Source organism: Euprymna scolopes, chromosome 39, assembly GCF_053919585.1.
Source record: "Euprymna scolopes isolate OS-2025 chromosome 39, ASM5391958v1, whole genome shotgun sequence".
NCBI classification, from domain to species: Eukaryota; Metazoa; Mollusca; class Cephalopoda; order Sepiida; family Sepiolidae; genus Euprymna; species Euprymna scolopes.
The window spans coordinates 31,223,371-31,244,221 of NC_136520.1; the positions used below are offsets into that span (position 1 = coordinate 31,223,371).

The following is a 20,851-nucleotide window of genomic DNA, read 5'->3' on the forward strand; positions in this document are numbered from 1 at the left end:
TACATATATTTAAATAGACAGGTGAGATTTATATTATAGATATGTTGTAAATGAACCGGGTTTAACTGCTGCCTTTATTCAAAATATCTTGTAATTAAACCGGATTTAACTACTGCCTTAATTTAAAATATCTTGTAGTTGAATCGAGTTTATATCTACCACCTGCACTCAGCATATCTCCTAGATAGCTATCTACTGTCTCACCTGTATTTTATGCATACAAGCAATCATGCAGTACACAGATTTGTACATTATGATATCTTTAAGTAAAAGGAACTTTGTTACTGTGTGAGTTTGTTCCCTATGGACTCTAAAACGGCTGGGCAGATTTCTATGAAATTTCACACAAAGATACTTCATCTGCCCGGCGGTGTTCTTAGATAGTTTTTGTATCAGAATGTCTTCAATAAGTATAAAGAATCAAAATAATCCAATGAAAAAAAGAACAGACGGTTTTGACCAAAGTTTCACAGCCTAACATCACAAGTTATTTTCATGGCAACTGCTTGTCTGAGTTTTAATCTATAGTTCCCCCAGCCTTGTCCAACTTTCACAAAAAACACTCGTCTAGCTAAGACTACTATCAACAATTGCCCCCACTCTCTGCTTGTGCCTAGATTTAAATGTGGATTCCATGAACTAAGCTTCTTTCCTAGAACTGCCCGCCCATGGAACTCTGTTCTGCTGGCCTGCTTTCCAGCTGACTATAATATGGTCTTCATGTCCAATGTAAACAAGTTCTTGTTGAGTTGTCCTCTTCAATAATCAAATTATACCAAATTTCCATTGGTAACGATTACTATACTGTTTTTCTGATGACTACCGTACACTTATTAACTCTTATCCTCGAGTGGCCTTTGTGCCTTGATAAGTGATGACCCCCCCCCTCCTTGTAAAAAAAAAAAAAACATTTATCAAGCCATGTTTGAATTCAGTTCACTTTCTTTTAGTTGGCCACATATGAAGGTACATGCACTGAAAATGATTCATAACAAAAAGTGAGAATCCAATTATTTGGGTTATTGTTTTCATCTTGCATGTTATTCACAAAACGTTTCAGCTCATTTAACTCTCCCCACCCTGCTTTCTTCAGGTCAAACTCGGGAATCTTTCTGTCAAACTAGGAAAATCTTTACAGAATTTTGAATGCAACCCTTTATTTAACCCACAGTGGTAGTATGCTCTTTTTCCATCAGCCATGATCGGGTAGAAGCCTTAAGAAATTTTCAATTTTATCGCTTGCACTGAAAATTAAACCTTCAACCTCCAAAAGAGTGTCACTTACAATTGAATTTTACCTAGCACTTTTTCTGTTACACCATGGATCCTTGCAGACAAAATAAACAACAAACACAAAAGATGTTTGGTTTGCCTCAAGCTCAATCATCATCATCATCATCATCATCATCATCATCGTCGTCATCATTATCCTCGTCATCGTCATTCATCATCATCATTATTTTAACATCTGTTTTACAGGCTGCTATATGTTGGATAGCTTTTAGAAATTGACTTCCACACTAATCTATCTCTAGTCATTTATCCGTCTTTCTATCAAGTCCATCCTTAACACTTCCTCCTATATTTTTTTCTTGACCTTCCCTGGTCAACTGACTCTGCTACCTCAACTATTGTATATCTATTAACCCTAATACTCTCATCCATTCTTTCAATATTATGATAAAATTGTTTTCCGGAGAGTGATATTTCTGGAACAGCTGTTATGTCCTGGACACAGCAACCAGCCTCCCGGGTATTAAACGATAAACATATCCCCTTTGGATCAAAGAGTTGATATTCTATATCTATTAACCCTAGCATTCTCCGCCGTTCTTCCAATGTGACCAAACTAACAAAGTCTCCTTTTCTTTTTTTTTAGGATTCCTTAGAGTTAATATTAATATTGTATCAATTGAGACAATATTGAACTCTTTTCTATGTTTTCTTTTTCACATGGTTATTTTTTCACATTAGTTTTATGGAATTGCATAAATAAATCTTGTTTTAATTGATTCATTTATGGGAGGCAGTCAGTAGTTTTTAGGGATATGTTCACGCCAGTTTTGAGGTTTTATTTTCAGGTGTTTATAATGGGAGAAGTTTTTTTTTTGTTTTTTGGGGGGAGTGATGAGATGGATTCAGAGAAAATGTTTTCAGTGAAAAAGGTTGCAGGATTTATAAACAAAGCAAAGTGAGAATACGAGAGACATAGTCATAAAGAAAACAAAATAATATATATATATATATATATATATATATATATATATATATATATATATATATATATATATGAGCAAACAGTTAATAAAACATGTTAAAAACACTTTGAAAAAGAGTTAAAAACATAATCTGAAAAGGAAACACTTGGTAAGTGGATAGTCCTTAATCCGCGGAGTTTCGAAGAAATACTTTCCTTCTCATCAGAGGGTAGGAATTAGCAAAATGCGGGATCGGATTTTGCATACAAAAGTATTTGATGAAACAACAAGTAAGTCAAAGATCTTACTTGATAACAAAAAAGTGAAGCAGAGGGAATATGGTGAAGAAAAATGTGATTGCAGGTGAATGGATAGTCTGGTGAAAGATAAATAATCCAATGACGGTAAAATCCAAAAATATAACTTCAAGAAAGTTAATTGAATTTCCATTCGCACAAGTAAAATCCAAGGGAATCCCATAATTGGAAGATGGTCCAAAATAATCCAAAGGCCGAAATCCATGGAATAATTCACAAATATGTACAAGGGAAAAGGAGAAAAATTTCAATAATATTAATAAACGAAAAATAAGATATGCTTTTATCACTGCTGCTAAGACATAAATATAAATAAGAAGGATCAGGGAAGAAGAAGGAGGAAAAAAAAATTAAATGGTGATAGAATTAAATATAAAATAGAAAAACAAATGTCAAAATGACCGAGACAGGAAATATATATATATATATATATATATATATATATATATATATATATGAAAGACAAAAGCGGCGCACGCATTTTTGTATGTCCAGCAAAGGCTTTTTTCGTTGGGGGGGGTACTATTTCTTAGAACTGTTTATATACCCCCTAGATAATAATATCTACGATTTGCGAAAGGACGTTATATCTAGATTTATTTTGATTGACTTTTATAAAATTTGCACTATTTCACTGTGTCACATGTTTGTTCAGCTTTTTAGTATAAATAAAGTGAAACTAAATTGAAACGATGACACTCTTCCTCGGCTTTTGTGCTGGGGACGTCCAGAAAGCAAATCAGCTTTGATCAATGCAGTGAAAACTGTTATATCAGATAATTGCTATTCATTTGGACACTTCCCCTTTTTATGGGGAGCTGGTTTTCGCCCTACAACTTGGGGGAACCAAAAAAACTGCCTCGCAGCCAAAGTTAAGTGCGGGATATCATTTCCCCTATGGCATGATGATTGACCTCATTAAATTTACACACCTGTCACATAACTTTTTAATCGTTTGACTTTTTAATCGTTTAATTTCACCCATTCTCAGTTCTCTGCCTGCGTAGCATGGTGGTAAGTTATCAGGCTATTTACTCCAAGGCTTCGGGTTTGTGCCTACCTACCTACAAGAACTTTGTTTTTTCTTTTACACCTCCAAACACCCGGGAAATGCCGGGTACCCGCACTAGTGAGTTATAAAAGCAAAAGAGACGTTTTATAAATGTTTAAAATGGAAGATTTAGAGCAATAATAAAAACAATGTTCGCAAATATTTTTAGAGTTCTTGTAAAAACAAGGGATGTTCATTACCTGAGACATTAAAAGAAGTCTTGATCAATGAATTAAGAGCTGTGAGTTTCGGGGTTCAGGAAAATTGCTTTCAAAACTTCTCTGCTCATTTTATAAATTATGATTTATTAAAAGTTGTTTATAAGAGTCAATGTTCATTTGTTTTTGTATTCAGATATTTCAGTGAGAAAGTTTAGAAATGTTTCAATAAATAGTTTATACAGATTGGCAGACGATAATGAGACCATGAGTTATGTCTATGTTTGAGTCGAAAGAGATGCTGCAGAGATGCGCGCCCATAGTGGAGCGCCCAGCGACACTGGTAGATTCAAGTCAACTGAGTTCTACTGGTTTGATGAAGAAAAGTTTGGCTTTTATATGTAGCTCCCAAAGAGACCATTTCAAATAAATTCAGAAAGTTTTCTGATTGGTCCATAGGGTCTGCCAAACGATTGTGAAAAATGGACCGCATGTTTCCGTGACGTCAGATTTGTTAACTATACGAACTATGGAAAAGCAGAAGCGACTTAATGACTTTTTAATACCTTTGTTTATCTTCTTCAAACTGCAATTAATAATTAATCTTGGTTATAATTTTGTTAGGTTTTAAAATTTACAGTTTAACGATTAATAATATTATAAACATTTGTATATTAAATATGAAATACGGTTTTACTGAATGTTTATCTGGTTACCTACGGGGTTCCATATTTTGTTCGGTAAAAAGAGACAAACAAAATATGAGGGGGGGGCTACAAAATGCTTAATATTTGTGCAATAATATTTTCAAATTGATTTTAATCTGGCGATAAAATAGGTGACAAGAGTCATGTTTATATTAAAACTTAATGTTTAAAAAAAAATTAAACACAATTAATCAAAAATCTATGTTGTAACGGAACATTTTGAAATAATGGAATTTTAATCGTTTTAATCTTTTAAAAATGAATTAATGTTTACGAAGTTTCTTTTTCTTGGCAATTCAACTGACTATAGTATATATTAATTCGTAAAAAACGCTATTTAAAAAAAAAAAACATAATATTAAGTTTATATCAATTTTTTAATTGCAACTTCAAGGTAAATTTTTGTTCAATATGTGTATTTAAATTTAAAAAAATAAATATTTTTTACTTATTTGAACTCTTATATTTCATAATAAATAGAAATTTCGATAGATTTAAATATATTTTGTTCAAATTTCGAAAAAAAATAAATATGGGGGGTGGGGACACGCACTAAAAAAATATTTCCCCTCGTATATTTTACGAAAACTGCATTTTTGCATTCTAAAATGAATAAGTATCGAAAATTTCACGAAAATCTGACCATTAGTTGATTTTTGCTAGATTTATTAAACACGGGTATGTTTTCACGTTCAGAATGTTTACTACATGGGAACGTTATTTTAAAGCACCAATTATGTAAACACGATTTTCATCTCGCAATTTCATTATTTTCGCTGAATGAAAAAAATTTTTTTTAATTATTGCTGGTTTATTTTGCCCTTCTTCTTTTAAATGGTACAAAAGTTATTACTGATAATATTGATTTATTATAAAGTTAAATCATGTTACATATAGGGTGGGGTAATTCTGTGGTGAATTTTGGCAGTCCCTATTGGTCCAAAATATAATTATTTGTTTTTTATTTAGGATAGTGTATGCACAGACGATATGCATGTAAATGAGTTTATGCATTTTGATTTATGTCGATGTGTAAACATCGATTACTATACATTTTTTCCTTTTCTTGAATCCTTGTACATTCTATTCATTTTATTAATGGTGCCTGTCCAGAATTCCCCTATATATTAAAAGCAAAAATTGAAGAAAACCAAATTTTGTAATTAAGTGAACAGTGATGTCACAGCGCCATCTTGAAAACAGGAGACAGAACTCCAACTAATTCAAACTAGTGAGATTTTAACATAAGGACACCAGAAAAATTCAAATTTGATTACAAATGATTTTCTTTATAAAAAATAAAACTACTTGATCAATTTACATGATTTTTGGTGTATGATATTTTCTTTTCGTCGTATGTAACATGCATCATACAGATTTTATCTTTATTTTTGTTTTCCTTTGATATAGGTGGAATTCTGAACACGGTCTTGTTTACCGATTGTCGCGATTGTTAAAGTATAATTTTGTGGAGTTACCTAGTTCAATCAAGATACCCAAGCAGACAGACAGTTTAGTTTAACCATTTGTACAGCCCCCTCTCTCTCCTGATCCGCAACCGCTTGGTAACTATGGAGGCAGGGCTTGCTAACTTTTAATAACAAAGGTGATCTTCCATTTCGTTTTATGCATAATAATTAGCCTTTCATCCCAGTCTGTCGCCGATGGCAACAGCTCTAAGAGATGCTCGTGTTTACCAGTTTTGTAAAAGGCTGACTAATAAATGTTTTAGGGGTAGGTTATTCTATGGGTTGACTCATAGCTTTTTTGCCTATTTTGGGTAGGTAGCTTTTTCTACAAGAAATATGGAAAGTGACTCCCCACCACCCGCACACACACACACTAAAGTAATGAATGAACTGTTAAGAGTTGATTCCATAGGAATCTGCAGTCTGTGTGTAGTGGGGAGGAGACTATCCTCGCCCCTACTTCAATATTGGATTTTTTTTTACTTTTGATTTGTATTGCTGTTTTTTTTTGGGGGGGGGCAACTAGCAGGGGTGGGGCATGGATATTCTGCAATTATTTAAAAGAAAACAAGAAACAGCTTTAGTTCTAATGTTTTTTGGTACATAATTTGCTTAGATGTTTTTATCTTTTCTATTTATTTTTTAAATTTGGCTCGTGTTCAGGAGATTAGGAGGATGTTGGAACTTTATGAGAGAAAATGTTCTCTCTTTCTCTCTCTCATTTTTTCCTTTTCTTCACTCCTCTTTCTCTCTCTCTCTCTCTCTCTCTCTCTCTCTCTCTCTCCATATCTCTTTCTCTGTCTCCATATCTCTCTTTCCATATATATCTTTCTCTCTCCATATATATATATATATATATATATATATATATATATATATATATATGTCTGTCTGTCTCTCTCTCTCTCTCTCTCTCTCTCTCTCTCTCTCTCTATATATATATATATATATATATATATATATATATATATATATATATATATATATATATATATATAATGGAAATTCTTTTAACTTTCTTGAAGTTTTACATTTGGATTTTACCATCACTGGATTTTTTATTTTCCACCAGATTCATGTGTAATCACCTTTTTCTTCACTATATTCCCTCTGCTTCACTTTTTTTGTTTTCAAGTAAGTTCTTTGACTTACTTGTTGCTTCATCAAATACTTCTGCATGCAAAATCCGATCCCGCATTTTGCTAATTCCTACCCTCTGATGAGAAGGAAAATATTTATTTGAAACTCTGCGGATTAAGGACTATCCACTTATCAAGTGTTTCCTTTTCAGATTAAATGTTTTTAACTCATTTCAAAGTGTTTTTAACATATTTTATTAACTGTTTGCTCATATATATATATATATAATCTTTTCATACTACTCTATCTCTCTCTTTTCATATCACATACAAATGGTTTGTAGATTAATTTGTCTTCTAGTCCTCGGCATAACCACATTGACACACCGGTTCTTGTTAGATCACCAAAGTTAAGCAAGCTTGAGCCTGGTCAGTACTAAAATAGGTGACTATTTTGAATACCAGGTGCTGTATGTGCTTTCCACTTATTATTATTATTATTTCCAGTCGTCTGGAACTGCTCCTTGCCACTGGAATCAGGCAGTGCCCACTCGAATGGTGTGGTTGGAGATTGTGTAACCTCTGCTTTACAATTACATGACAGCCACCATTACAGGAGTATCCACTGTCTCTGGAGATTGAATGGAGGCTATGATGATGAACTGTCATCATTATCCTCATCATCATTTTCATCATAACATCGGTTTTACATGCTGGCATATGTTGAACGGCTTTTAGAAGTTTACTTCTAAACTAAACTATCTCTGCCCAGGTCTTTGTTCATCCCTCTTTCTCTCAAAATCATTCTTTTCACTTTTTCTCATGTTGTTCTTTTATTCCCTATATATCAATGACAAAGTGATGGTTTTACCAAAACATAATCATTGTGCAATTGATATTTTTATTGTTACTAAAGTGTTCACCGTTTATCAAAGCCAAAAACCATTCGAGCATATGTCGTATTGGGAATCCCAGCTTAATTGCTATATTAGAAATAGAAAGTTATGTAAGTATATTTTCATTTTCCATCAGCGAGTTGGCAGGGTCACAAAAGGTTAGGTTTGACAGGTATCAACCTAAAGAGAATGCACCGGAAATTAAGGGTGACACGGGAATTGTGGTTGTAGGCTTCTGGTTGACAACCACATGGGAGAGAGTGGTTTAGGCAGCAGAGGAAGCAGATCGGAGATTTCAGGTCTCTCCCGACAATCAGGGTCCGAGATGATAGGCTTGCCTTGAAATAAAAGATTGAAGCTTCAAATCCATCTTGTTGTTTATCGATGCATCTGTGTGCAGTGACCACTTCCCAACGAGATGGCAGACCAGCGACCAGAAGATATCATCCGCTGGCCAAGGCAACCAGGTATGTACGCATTATACATGGCACGTACACGTCTCGAAGATTTTCAAGGCAAGAAACGGTGTAAGGATAAGAGCACACACACACACACATATAACAGTGAACTGCATGTAACATACGTAAGAGCATACACACATACACCTGTATATGTAAGAACGGTGATAAACACACAGACCCGTAAAAGTAAAAGCGATCGTAAAAAGATAGTAACAAGTAAAAGTAGAACGATTAGAAACAGAAACGTTTAATAATAATAGTAATAAATAAATAATAAACAGGACAGCAAAAACATTTACAGTAACACATATTACTTAAGAGGAATTGAATTATCCAAAGGGGACAGCTTAACAACTGGCTTTAAGATGATCATGCTAAATAGTGGAGCAGATTGCTGAAACAATCTTCACTTGGTGCTTGTATCACTAAGGGATAGATTCTTGTAGAATATTGAGATAACCGGCCCCACTAGAAATCGATTGGGCAGCAGGCTCGTGGTATCCTTTATTCATAGAGGTTTCTTTTGGTTTTTAATAAAGAGAAAGGAAAAGGAAATTTCTCTCCTGCAATTAAGGTCAGGCGAGTTCTTGCTGTGAATGTTTTATGGGGGTATCAAGTGTTTGAACTCAGTCAAGTACCTACTATACAACCTACAACCTCTATCTCACAGAAGAGATGTTGCGAGTTTGTCTCTGATGTATCGTTATTTTCATGGAAAGTGTTCAACTGAGCTTCAGTCTATGGTCCCCCCTCACCAAACTTTCACAAGAAACACTCGTCTAGCTGAAAACACTATCAATAATTCCCCCCACTCTTTATCTGTGCCTAAACCTAAACATAGATTCCATGAACAAAGCTTCTTTCTTAGAACTGCACGCCTATGGAATTGTCTTCCGTTTTCCTGCTTTCCGACTGAGTACAATATGGTTGTCTTCAAGTCTAACGTAAACAAGTTCTTGATGAGCCGTTCCATATAAGTTAACAAATTTACCGAATTTCCATTACTAATGATTACTATATTGTCCAATTTCTACTGTACACTCTTTAACCCTTATACTCGAGTGGCCTCTTGGCCTTGATAATGTAGTGATGCCTGTGTGAAAAAAAAAAAAAAACCTGCACAAATCTCCTTATACTGTCCACACTTAATCTTCCTCTGAGGTCATCAGATCTGAGCCTGTTTTTAAGACTCGCATTACACATTCAACGCATCATTCTCATATCATTTCTCTCCATGCAATGCAATATCCTCAACTCACACTGGCCAGGAGTATAATTTGTAAAAAGTGGTCTGTAAACAATAGATTTTTTAAATGTCCCATAGATGGGACCCTTAACCTTCCACTTAAGTATTTCGACTTAACATTGAAGTGGACCTAGGAAGGATAATAATTAAAGAATGATGCTACACTTTCCAGATTGAGTTGTCACCACCAAATACAGTTTAAGATCATAAATAGGACCGCCTAGGGCACCGAAGACTTGCGAGGGGATTTACTAGGGAGACTATGGTTTTTGGATCAGCTACAGCATATGTTAATACGGTCCAAGAGTAAAACGAATAGTCCAACATTTATTATACTTAAATTTTATTTCATCATATTAAAATTTATTTTATTTCATCATATGAAAATTTATTTTATTTTATTATTTTAAATTTCATTGTATCATTTTAGATTTTATTTCATCATTTTAAATTTAGTTTCATTTTAAACTCTGGTTGATCATGTTAAATTTTAACGGTTTAAATTTTATTTTATCATTTTAAAATGTTATTTCATCATATCAAAATTTATTTTATTTTAGCATTTTAAATTTAGTTTCATCATTTTAAATTTTGTTTCATCATGTTAAATTTTATCTGTTTAAATTTTATTTTATAATCTTAAATTTTATTTCATCATTAAATTTTATTTTATTTTATTATTTTAAATTTCATTTTATTATTTTAAATTTCATTTTTTTTTAAATTTTGTTTTATCATCTTAAGTTGCGTTTTATGTTATGGATAGTCTGACCATATCATAGAATAAGGCATTAAAGAAGGAACTAACATTCCTAATGCTAGTGTGGATGAGCTCTGTGTACGTTCACTGCTCAGGCTGTGATTGTTCACTTGCAGTGTTAGCTTTGTTGTTTTAGTCAGTGCTGCAACGGAAGAATTGACCCTCCAAATAAAACCAACACGCCAATTTAAAACATGTGACCGAGATTAATTTTTTGTAAGTTACAAAAGTACTCGTTCTTTGAACAACGATCTGCAAATAAGTCTCACCCTGACCACTAAGTTCAAGAGCCTAATTGCCCATCATTCTGAGAGACACACAGATCCTGTAAACCTCAAGCTCAGGAGAGATCAAGAATATAAAAGAACTTAAAGTTGCATTTTTTTTTGTTGTACAACAACATTTATTACCTCATTTTCTCGTTACCGCTATGATGTCTCTCACATTAGTGTCTTTTCGAGCATCATTCACATTATTTCCATCTCTAACATGATCTTTTTAAAGTCTTTATTTTTCTCTACTGATGACGTCATTTTGCATGCATCCGTGCTATGTTAGAACCCAACTGACTGTCAGACCTCCAGAAAAAACAACCTCACACTGACCTTCCGTGCCCGTCTGCTGAAATATGCACTTTCGACTGGAAATCCTAAATGTCCGGGTTTTTTTTTTTTTTTGGTTTTTTTTTTCTCAATCATCTCATTCGACTACCCAGAAACTAACTATTTGAGATAATATCCAGCCTTATCTGTGAATATCAAAAAATCCAATACCCAGAGAGTCACAGTCATTATTTGCAGTAAACAATTAAAATAAAAAAGTTTTCTACTTCTGATGATTACAAAGGTTTTCCTCTACTGTATAACTAACTTGTGAATGAGAATTCTTAATCGGAACAAATCCAAATATAAGTTCAGGTGAACACAGAGCATCTGCTGCCGAGGGCCACTGAAAACCAACTGACTGTTAGACCTCAGAAAACCAAAACTGACAGTATGACACCCCACTCCCGGGAGAGGGGGAGGGGCATCTTTTACTAGCCTCCCCTGTTCACCTATTTGAATATAGATACTTTTGACTGGAAATCCCAGATGTCCTATCTTTTTCTCAGTCATCCCATCTGACCACCCAGAAACTGACCACTACTGCCTAGAGGTTTCGTTTCTAGACAACCATTAAATTTGGAAGTCCTTTGTTCGGTCATAACCACAATAGGGAACTTCTTTATCTGAAAACCCATTACTTTTTGGGAGTTTTAACTCTCAGTATGAACTCCGGTTTAAAGAGAAACTTTTCTTCAAAGAGAAATCAAATTCTGGGTAATCAAATCCAAAATCAGAAATATTTTCAATTTCTTGTGTAGCTTTTTTTTTCTCTTAGCCAAACATCTCTCACTTGTAGGAAGTCTGTTATTCATATGCATTTCACTAAACCTGCAACTGCATAGTACATGTTTACATCTGGACAAAAAAATAAATATCCAAAACAAAAGAATCTTATGAAGGAAAAGAATAATTAATAGTGATGGGACGATTTCAATATTTTCCCCAAACTCTGAGACAATTACTGATTCCAATTCTGGTTCTTTATAAATTTTTATATATAAAGATGTTTTGTTTTTTTTTTTGGGGGGGGGGTAACCATGTTATATCTATACTCCTATACATTTGTTATTTTTTTTTTGTGTATTAATATTCATATTAAAAACTCTTTTTTACTATTTATTTAAAAAGAAAATACAACTTTGTTATATATGGATTATGGAATTGCCTTCATTTGACAAACGATCTAGCTAATTTGCATATTTTTTTAAACATTCATTTTAATTAATTCCCTATTAGTTTTTTCAGTTTTCTTATGGGATGATCATCTTTAGTTAACTATTACATGTAATTATATTCATGCAGATTGTCTACATGATTTATACTTGCATAATAGTTGCATAAAAAGTTTATAGGAAACAAAAAACTCTTTCTATATATATTTCTGTATGCATATATATATATATTTTTTTTAAATGTTTCCTACCAAACTCTTCTGTCAGTTTTTGGTCTTTAGACATGAAACTTAATATATAGGGTATTCGAACCTATACAAAACTTTATATTTGGGTTTTAGCCGAGGAAAATCGGTGCAAAAGTGAAAATTAAAAAAAATGGAATTTGCCAGGTCAAGGTCGAATGACAGCATTACATATGCATGCGTAACGTAATAACTGTTGGTTCATGTTTTAATTTTTAGCCTTGCAGCAAACATGTCTTCATAGTTCAGGCATTAACGTCAAAGGAAAAAGTAAATCGTAAGCTAAACGTTTTGGTTTCAATTCTTGGTGGTGGCGCATGAGTCATTTTTGTGGTAACTTTTTACATTATTATTATATATTGGGTCCAATATAATATAATAATTACGAAATCTGCATTAATCAAAATATCATAGCGTATTTTACAACCAGGTAATGCCGGGCAGCCTGCTAATATGCATATATTTTCATAAATGTAAAAATACACTCATGGGTGTGACCTCCAGATTTTAGTTTTTATGGCAAATGCTCAGCTTGCCAAACTTTCACGAAAAACACTCATCTAGCCAAAACCACTATCAATAATTTCCCACATTCTTTATCTGTGCCTAAACCTAAATGTAGATTCCATGAACAAATCTTCTTTCTTGCATGCCTATGGAACTCTCTTCCGATTGCCTGCTTTCCAGCTGACTACAATCTGATTGTCTTCAAGTCCAATGTAAACACGTTCTTGATGAACCGTCCCCCTAAGTAATCCAATTTACAAAATTCCCACTACTTATGTTTACTATGTTATAATCACATTGACAAATGTATACCCATTAACCCTTATCCTCGAGTGGCCTTCGGGCCTTGATAAGTGGTGATTCCTGTGGTAAAAATAAGAAAAAAAAATATCATTTCATCATTAATACGAGCCATGGAAAATTAAGTTTTAAACAAATACAAAGAAATAAAACTAATAAAAAGGATCGTTTTGGGCATCTAAAAATAGGCACAAAATTTTTCCAATACCAATTTTGATAACCTAAAAAGTTCTGTTTTTTTTTTGTTTGTTTTTTTTTTTTTTAAATTCTGATTCCTATTAATCGTCTCAACACTAGTAATTAGTGAAGCTGGTGCTATTGTGATAGTCTTTTAAAAATGAACATTCTGCTCACAAACTCCGACACTGCACAAGAAACAAAGTTTTATGTTTTTGGAGGTCACAATGATACTCGTTTTTCCTCTTCTAAACAGACTGCCAATGAGAATTCTTAGCCTGACCAAATCAAAACACAGTCTAACTGAAAATAATTCATTAGCTCCTAGTTCAATGGCCTCTCTTTTTCTCTCTCGCTTTCTGAGAGGCACACAAACCTCAACTTGACCATGCTGATGCCCAAAGAACCAACTAATTACCCCTGCCCATTTGCTAGATTATATATATCATTGGAACCAACCAAAAAAGACCACTTGAGATAATGGTCAACCTTATTTATGCACATAACAAAAATTACTGCTTTACTAGTTTCATGTTACATTTGGAAGACCCTAGGGTGGATCATAATCACAGCAGGGAACCTCATATCTGTAGAACAATTATTTTTTCAAGTGAACAAATCAAATTCTGGATGGTCAACCTGAAAATTGCACACATTTCCAATTTCTTGTGTGATTGCGCTACAAGTTTAATGTTTCTCATTTGCAGCAAGCCTGTCATATATATATATATATTTACTAGCATGGGTGCCCGACATTGGCCAGGTATTTGGAGATGTATGTTGAGCAAAAAAAAAAAAAAAGTGGTTAATTTTTTTAACTTTGACTCCTATTATGACTCCTTAAAATTTATTGTTTTGGGCTCGAATCAAGTTATTAAGTTAGATCCATTTCCAATGAACCTATATCTAAAATTTCAAGTGTTTAGACCCAAAATTGTCGGAGGAGTTTGGTAGAGTTCTCAAAGATCAAATCGTTGATCTTTGACCCCTTAATCACCAAATTTCTGGTCGAAAACTGATCATATCAATTTTCCCAAATCTCAGTACCCTGTATATCAAATTTCGAGTCTGTAGACTTAAAATTGACAGTTATTGCGTAGGGAAATGTACACACACAGATACACAGACAGACAGACACTTTCACTTTTATAGATATATAGATATGCCATTCTAACTTACTACCTAGATCTACCTATGTATTGAGCACTATTGAAGTAAATACTTAGTTTATGCATAAAATTATACTTTCGTATATTAATTTATGTGATTAAATGAAGTAGTCATTATATATATATATATATATATATATATATATATATATATATATATATATATATATATATATATATATATATATGAAATACTGATGAAAGCATCAGTATTAAAAAATAAATCGTCAGTGACTGGAAATAACTTAACTTGGGGTGGGGGACTATCAATGACACAAGAGAAAAATTGTACATTTATAAAGAGAAAAGATTAAATTTTGTTCACATCTAAATTTTATCAAAATAACCCCAAAAATAAATATAAATTGAAGGAAATTCCACTATATTTACCCATTTTTTGCACACTAAGCTAGCCGGTTTGTGATACTTCCTATATTTGCTGCTACTAAATCATACTGTCTGAAGATATTGGCTTCTCTGACTTAAATACAATAAACATTGATGGGTTTTTTTTTCCTTTCCCTAGCAAAACTTACTCCTGTTCTTCAAAGCCAAAATCAAAACAATTTTTTTGTGAAACTCAACCAAACTAAACACCATGAATAAATATTTGAAGATATAAATAACTTGAAGCATAGAACTGCTTTTCCAAAATTAATGGATTTGGCATTAAATAACCCGAAAATCAATCCAAATCTAATATTATCTTCGATTGTTAATAAACAGACAGAAACTGGAATATTAGTTCTATTACAATTATGTTTGAAGTAATATTTTTGGAAATAGCATTTATTTTGTCCATTACGCATAACTTTGAAATAGCACTTGTTTCGTATTATTTGGGGAATCTTTCTGCTGAACTCTGAGAATCGTCTGCTGAACTCGGAGAATCTTTCTGCCGAACTCGGAGAGTGTTTTTATCAAACTCGGAAATCCTTTGAAATACATTTTGAATCTTAAACTGAAATGTAAAATAGGATTTCAGAATATCTATTATTAATCATATTACTTATTTTAATTTAGGATATCTTTTTTTTTTACTTTTATTTTATAAAACCTATTTAATTATCTTTTTTGTATATTTCAGCGTGAATGCATCAGTATCCATGTTGGCCAGGCTGGTGTCCAGATTGGAAACGCCTGTTGGGAGTTGTACTGTCTGGAACACGGCATACAGCCCAACGGTCAGATGCCAACAGATATACTGATGCCTGGTGGTGACGATTCTTTTAATACATTCTTCAGGGAAACTGGAGCAGGCAAACATGTTCCCAGGGCGGTCTTTGTTGATCTTGAACCAACAGTCGTTGGTAAGTTGTCATCTTTAAGTATTTTCATTGATAATATAAAATTACATCTTTAGTTTGAAGCCTAGTAGTGGAGTCCATATGTTTCTGTTTGGTAAGAGCAGAGCCATTGGAAGATACAAAAAATATGATTTAAAAAAAAAACTAGGAAATCGTCAGGCTAAGTGCATGAAATTGATGTTATACATATAAACTCTACACTAACGTACTGTACTTGCAATAACCCTTATCCCTGAGTGGCTTCCGGGCCTTGATAAGTGGTGACCACTGTCTAAAAAAATAAATAAATAAATAACTACAATTATAAGGATAAATATTATCTTAAAATATTTATTACTTATGCCCGGGTGTTTAAAGGTGTGTGCTGAGCAAAAAAAAAAAAAAAAAAGTGATAATAGTCAGGCAGGCTCGAATCCATACTTCGAAGGAGGAAAAGAACGTTAAAAAAATGCCAAACCGGAAGTAACGAAGATTTAAATTAAGGCTAGTCAATCAAAAAGAGGGATGACTTTCGAAAATATCTGCAAAGAAAACGACCCCTCCCTGTAGAAAAGTGCCCAGTTGAGAGTGAAGGAATTAATATTTTTAACCAATTTTTCAATATTTGTCGTTCGAAGGGTCAAGCTTCAAAACGATACTGATCTCATGAAAATCTGTCATCTCTGTCAAAAGTTTTAGACATACATACATACATACATTTAAACAGACAGGTGAGATTTATAATATAGATTAATGTTTCTCTACTAAGAGCTTATCTTTGAAAATCCATGTGTTAAGGATTTTTCATTATTATAATTCCTTGTTTGAAGTTTTGATGGATCAATAAATATTGCAATTTATTCAATTTTATTTTCATTACCAGTTTTTCTTGTTTCTATATGTCTTATACATATATATAATTAAATAATAATTATTCATTTATACCTACAGACACTAGTGTTTCATGCTTACGCAATCAACAGTGTAGGGTAACAATTCCTGCCAGTCATGAGATTCGAACCCAACCACAAAATCGCATTTTGCTCCATCTGTCAAGCCTCTACCTCAAACAACTGTCACCGGAAAGAAGGGAATTAAGAACTATTAAACACTGAATTCAATGACAATCTAGAGTGTTCACACGAGCAAAAGTCGTGAACATTGCATAGACGCTAGTAAACTGCCTTGGTTATAATTCTGCAGATAGTGCCCATTCTTAAGCATTCTAAAAGCGGCTTGATAATTATAAGTAAATAATAATTATTCATTTATACCGACAGACACTAGTGTTTCATGCTTATGCAATTATCAGTGTAGAGTAACAATTCTTGCTGGTAATCAGATTCAAACTCAGTCATATATATATATATATATATATATATATATATATATATATATATATATATAAGCTATTAAGCAAAGCCCACTATTAATTTGTTTGTAAACAAGCTGATGGTTAGAGCACTGTTGCAACAAGCAGGTGTGGATTTAATACATACTCGATGAGAAATATTTACGGCACTGATTCGTGGCCTGATGATGAGAGCTGCAGACTGTCAATGCGACGGTTGTAGGTTCGATCCACGGCTGGGGAAAGGTGTATGTCTAGCCGCACTGATGAGTTGTGATACAATGAAACAGTACTGTATGTGGATGACAATTAAAGCCCCCCCCCCTCTTTGGGTTGAGCACTTTGTAAATATATTTTCACCCAACGCATATTCAAGCAATTAAGCGAAGCCCACTATTAATTTGATTGTAAACAAGCTGATGGTTAGAGCACTGTCTGCAACAGGTGGGTGGAGATTTAATACACACTCGAGGAGAAATATTTACGGCACTGATTCGTGGACTGATGGTGAGAGCTGCCGACTGTCAATGTGACGGTTGTAGGTTCGATCCACGGCTGGGGAAAGGTGTATGTCTAGCCACACTGATGAATTGTGATACAACGAAATAGTACTGTATGTGGATGACAAAATTATATTAGTTTAGTGGTTAAATTTAAATTCTGAAAATCAAAATATGACACATATATTCGAGTTAAAAATTTATTGTTTGGCAAAAGGAATATATAGAAGGGGTTATATTAATATAATGTTTTTAACCAATATATTCCTTTCGTCAAACAATAAATTCTTAACTCGAATATATGTGTCCATATTTTTATTTTCAGAATTTAAATTTAACCACTAAACTTATATATTGCTCTATTCTTAAATATTGAGCTTTTCCTTTTTGGCTAAGATCACCCTGAAAGTATTTACCTCTAGTAATATCTATCAGGATTTTTCATCGAATTTTTAATCTGTGTCTTATCTCGCTTATATATATATATATATATATATATATATATATATATATATATATATATATGTTGGATCTGTGATTGATATATATATATATAAATAAAACACCGCGGATTAAGGACTATCCACTTATCTTGTGCTTCTTTTTTAAAATTAAATATGTTTTTAACTCTTTTTCAAGATGTTTTTTTTAACATGTTTTATTAATCATTTGTTCATATATATATATATATATATATATATATTAGTATATGTTGGATCTGTGATATATTAGTATATGTTGGATCTGTGATATATTAGTATATGTTGGATCTGTGATATATTAGTATATGTTGGATCTGTGATATATATATATATATATATATATATATATATATATATATATATATATATATATATATTAGATCTGTGAGATATATATATATATATATATATATATATATATATATATATATATATGTATATATATATATGTATATATATATATATGGATCTGTGAAGGGCGGAGTGTTTTTGGTAGGAGATTGTGTAATGAGCTTGATGCAATATAGAGCAAGAATAAAGTTAAAATATATATTTTTAAGTTATTTGTACTATAATTTATTTTCTCAACGCAACAGTTTTTCAGGTACATTTTTATGACTTAATTTCTTTATCCAACAGACACTAGTATTTCATTCTTATGCAATCATCAGTATGGGATGGCATGGGAAATTTACGCAATCATCAGTATGGGATGACATGGGAAATTGTGAAATATATATCTATATAAAATACTTATCCATGGACGTACGTTTTGTCATTTACAGCTCTTCAGTATGGCTAAATTAATTTTGGCAAAATTACAAACTGTGATCACAGTTACTCATTGTCTGGTGGCCATACCATTCGACTACGAAACCTTGCTAGAATTACTGGAAATTTTATTGCTCATAAATGTGTAGACATAAAATTTGCTTGTTATTGTTTGTCAAATCTTAATGGACAGTTACTAATTACTGAAACAAAATATGAGCTTAAGTATAATTAATTTATAGTTAGATAAGCAAATCAATTTTGTAGTTAAAATATTAGGATCAAGTAAAGAATAGATACCCTGTAGCAGACGCCACCGCCTGGCGGTGACCGGCGCACATTTCAACTAACACTGGTGATTCGACCTTGACATTGGCACATAATTAATTAGTAACTGTTCCTTCAGACAGTTTTTTTTTTTTTTCTTAATATATAGCCCAGAGAAGGAGTGGGGGAGTCAAAGAGCATTTTCATTGGTTGAAGCTAAGTGACTATCTCTATATTTGGCTTAATGCCTGCCAATTGGCCGTGCAATCTAAACTGTAATACAAGGATTCTAATCCATTCTTTTATCAATGTTTTGTTCAATGTCCATTTTACCTGCTGACATGTGTTGGACAGCTTTTAGAAATTGGCTTCCAAATTAACTTATCTCTGGTCAAGTCTTTATTTATCCCTCTTTATTAATTCCTTTTATGTTTTTTGGGGTCTTCCTCCACCAGCTTGGTGAAATCACCCATTGTTTTTAATCAAATAGATTGACTGTTAGTTGGGGACCCACTGTGGTGCACCAAGAGAAAGCTTCACATACCTCCTCGAAGTGACTTAGTCCACAATACTTTGTAGTCTACATTGCACTGTAGAGAACCTAATATTGATTTTATAAAATTATTTTTATATGATGGCAAAGTTTAAAATGCAAAAGTAAAGTATCAAGGTTCAATTGTGCTCTAAACAGAAACATTCATTTCGAACACGCCTCTGCCTTATCAAAGAACATACTGTTGATTTTTTGTTTGTGCAATGATAAAACTTCTAAAATGAACGTATGATGTTAAGCTGCGTTAACTTTAGTCAAAATCGGCCTGTTCCTTCTTTAATCAGAGTTTTTAGAGGCTTAGTTTTGTCTGTTTTTTTATTGATTAGTTTTGTCTGTTTTTTTATTGATTGATTTTGTCTGTTTTTTATTGATTAGTTTTGTCTGTTTTTTTATTGATTGGTTTTGTCTGTTTTTTTATTGATTAGTTTTGTCTGTTTTTTTATTGATTGGTTTTGTCTGTTTTTTTATTGATTAGTTTTGTCTGTTTTTTTATTGATTAGTTTTGTCTGTTTTTTTATTGATTAGTTTTGTCTGTTTTTTTTATTGATTAGTTTTGTCTGTTTTCTTATTGATTAGTTTTGTCTGTTTTTTTATTGATTAGTTTTGTCTGTTTTTTTTTATTGATTAGTTTTGTCTGTTTTTTTATTGATTGGTTTTGTCTGTTTTTTTTATTGATTGGTTTTGTCTGTTTTTTTTATTGATTAGTTTTGTCTGTTTTTTTATTGATTAGTTTTGTCTGTTTTTTTTATTGATTAGTTTTGTCTGTTTTTTTATTGATTGGTTTTGTCTGTTTTTTTTATTGATTGGTTTTGTCTGTTTTTTTATTGATTAGTTTTGTCTGTTTTTTTATTGATTGGTTTTGTCTGTTTTTTTATTGATTAGTTTTGTCTGTTTTTTTATTGATTAGTTTTGTCTGTTTTTTTTATTGATTAGTTTTGTCTGTTTTTTTATTGATTAGTTTTGTCTGTTTTTTTATTGATTGGTTTTGTCTGTTTTTTATTGATTAGTTTTGTCTGTTTTTTTATTGATTAGTTTTGTGTTTTTTTATTGATTAGTTTTGTCTGTTTTTTTATTGATTAGTTTTGTCTGTTTTTTTATTGATTAGTTTTGTCTGTTTTTTTTAT

At 32.3% G+C, this 20,851-nt stretch overlaps 1 protein-coding gene across 2 annotated transcripts in view; it reads left to right on the forward strand.

The window, feature by feature from the left end:
- The window catches only part of LOC145263706 (tubulin alpha chain-like), an 81,582-nt gene that overhangs the window by 58,629 nt on the left and 2,102 nt on the right, over positions 1–20,851 (forward strand). For both annotated transcript variants that reach the window (XM_080120658.1, XM_080120657.1), the window contains exon 2: positions 15,605–15,827. In XM_080120658.1, the coding sequence (XP_079976784.1) occupies positions 15,707–15,827 (121 nt within the window). In that variant the 5' untranslated portion in view covers positions 15,605–15,706. The remainder of the gene's footprint in view (positions 1–15,604; positions 15,828–20,851) is intronic.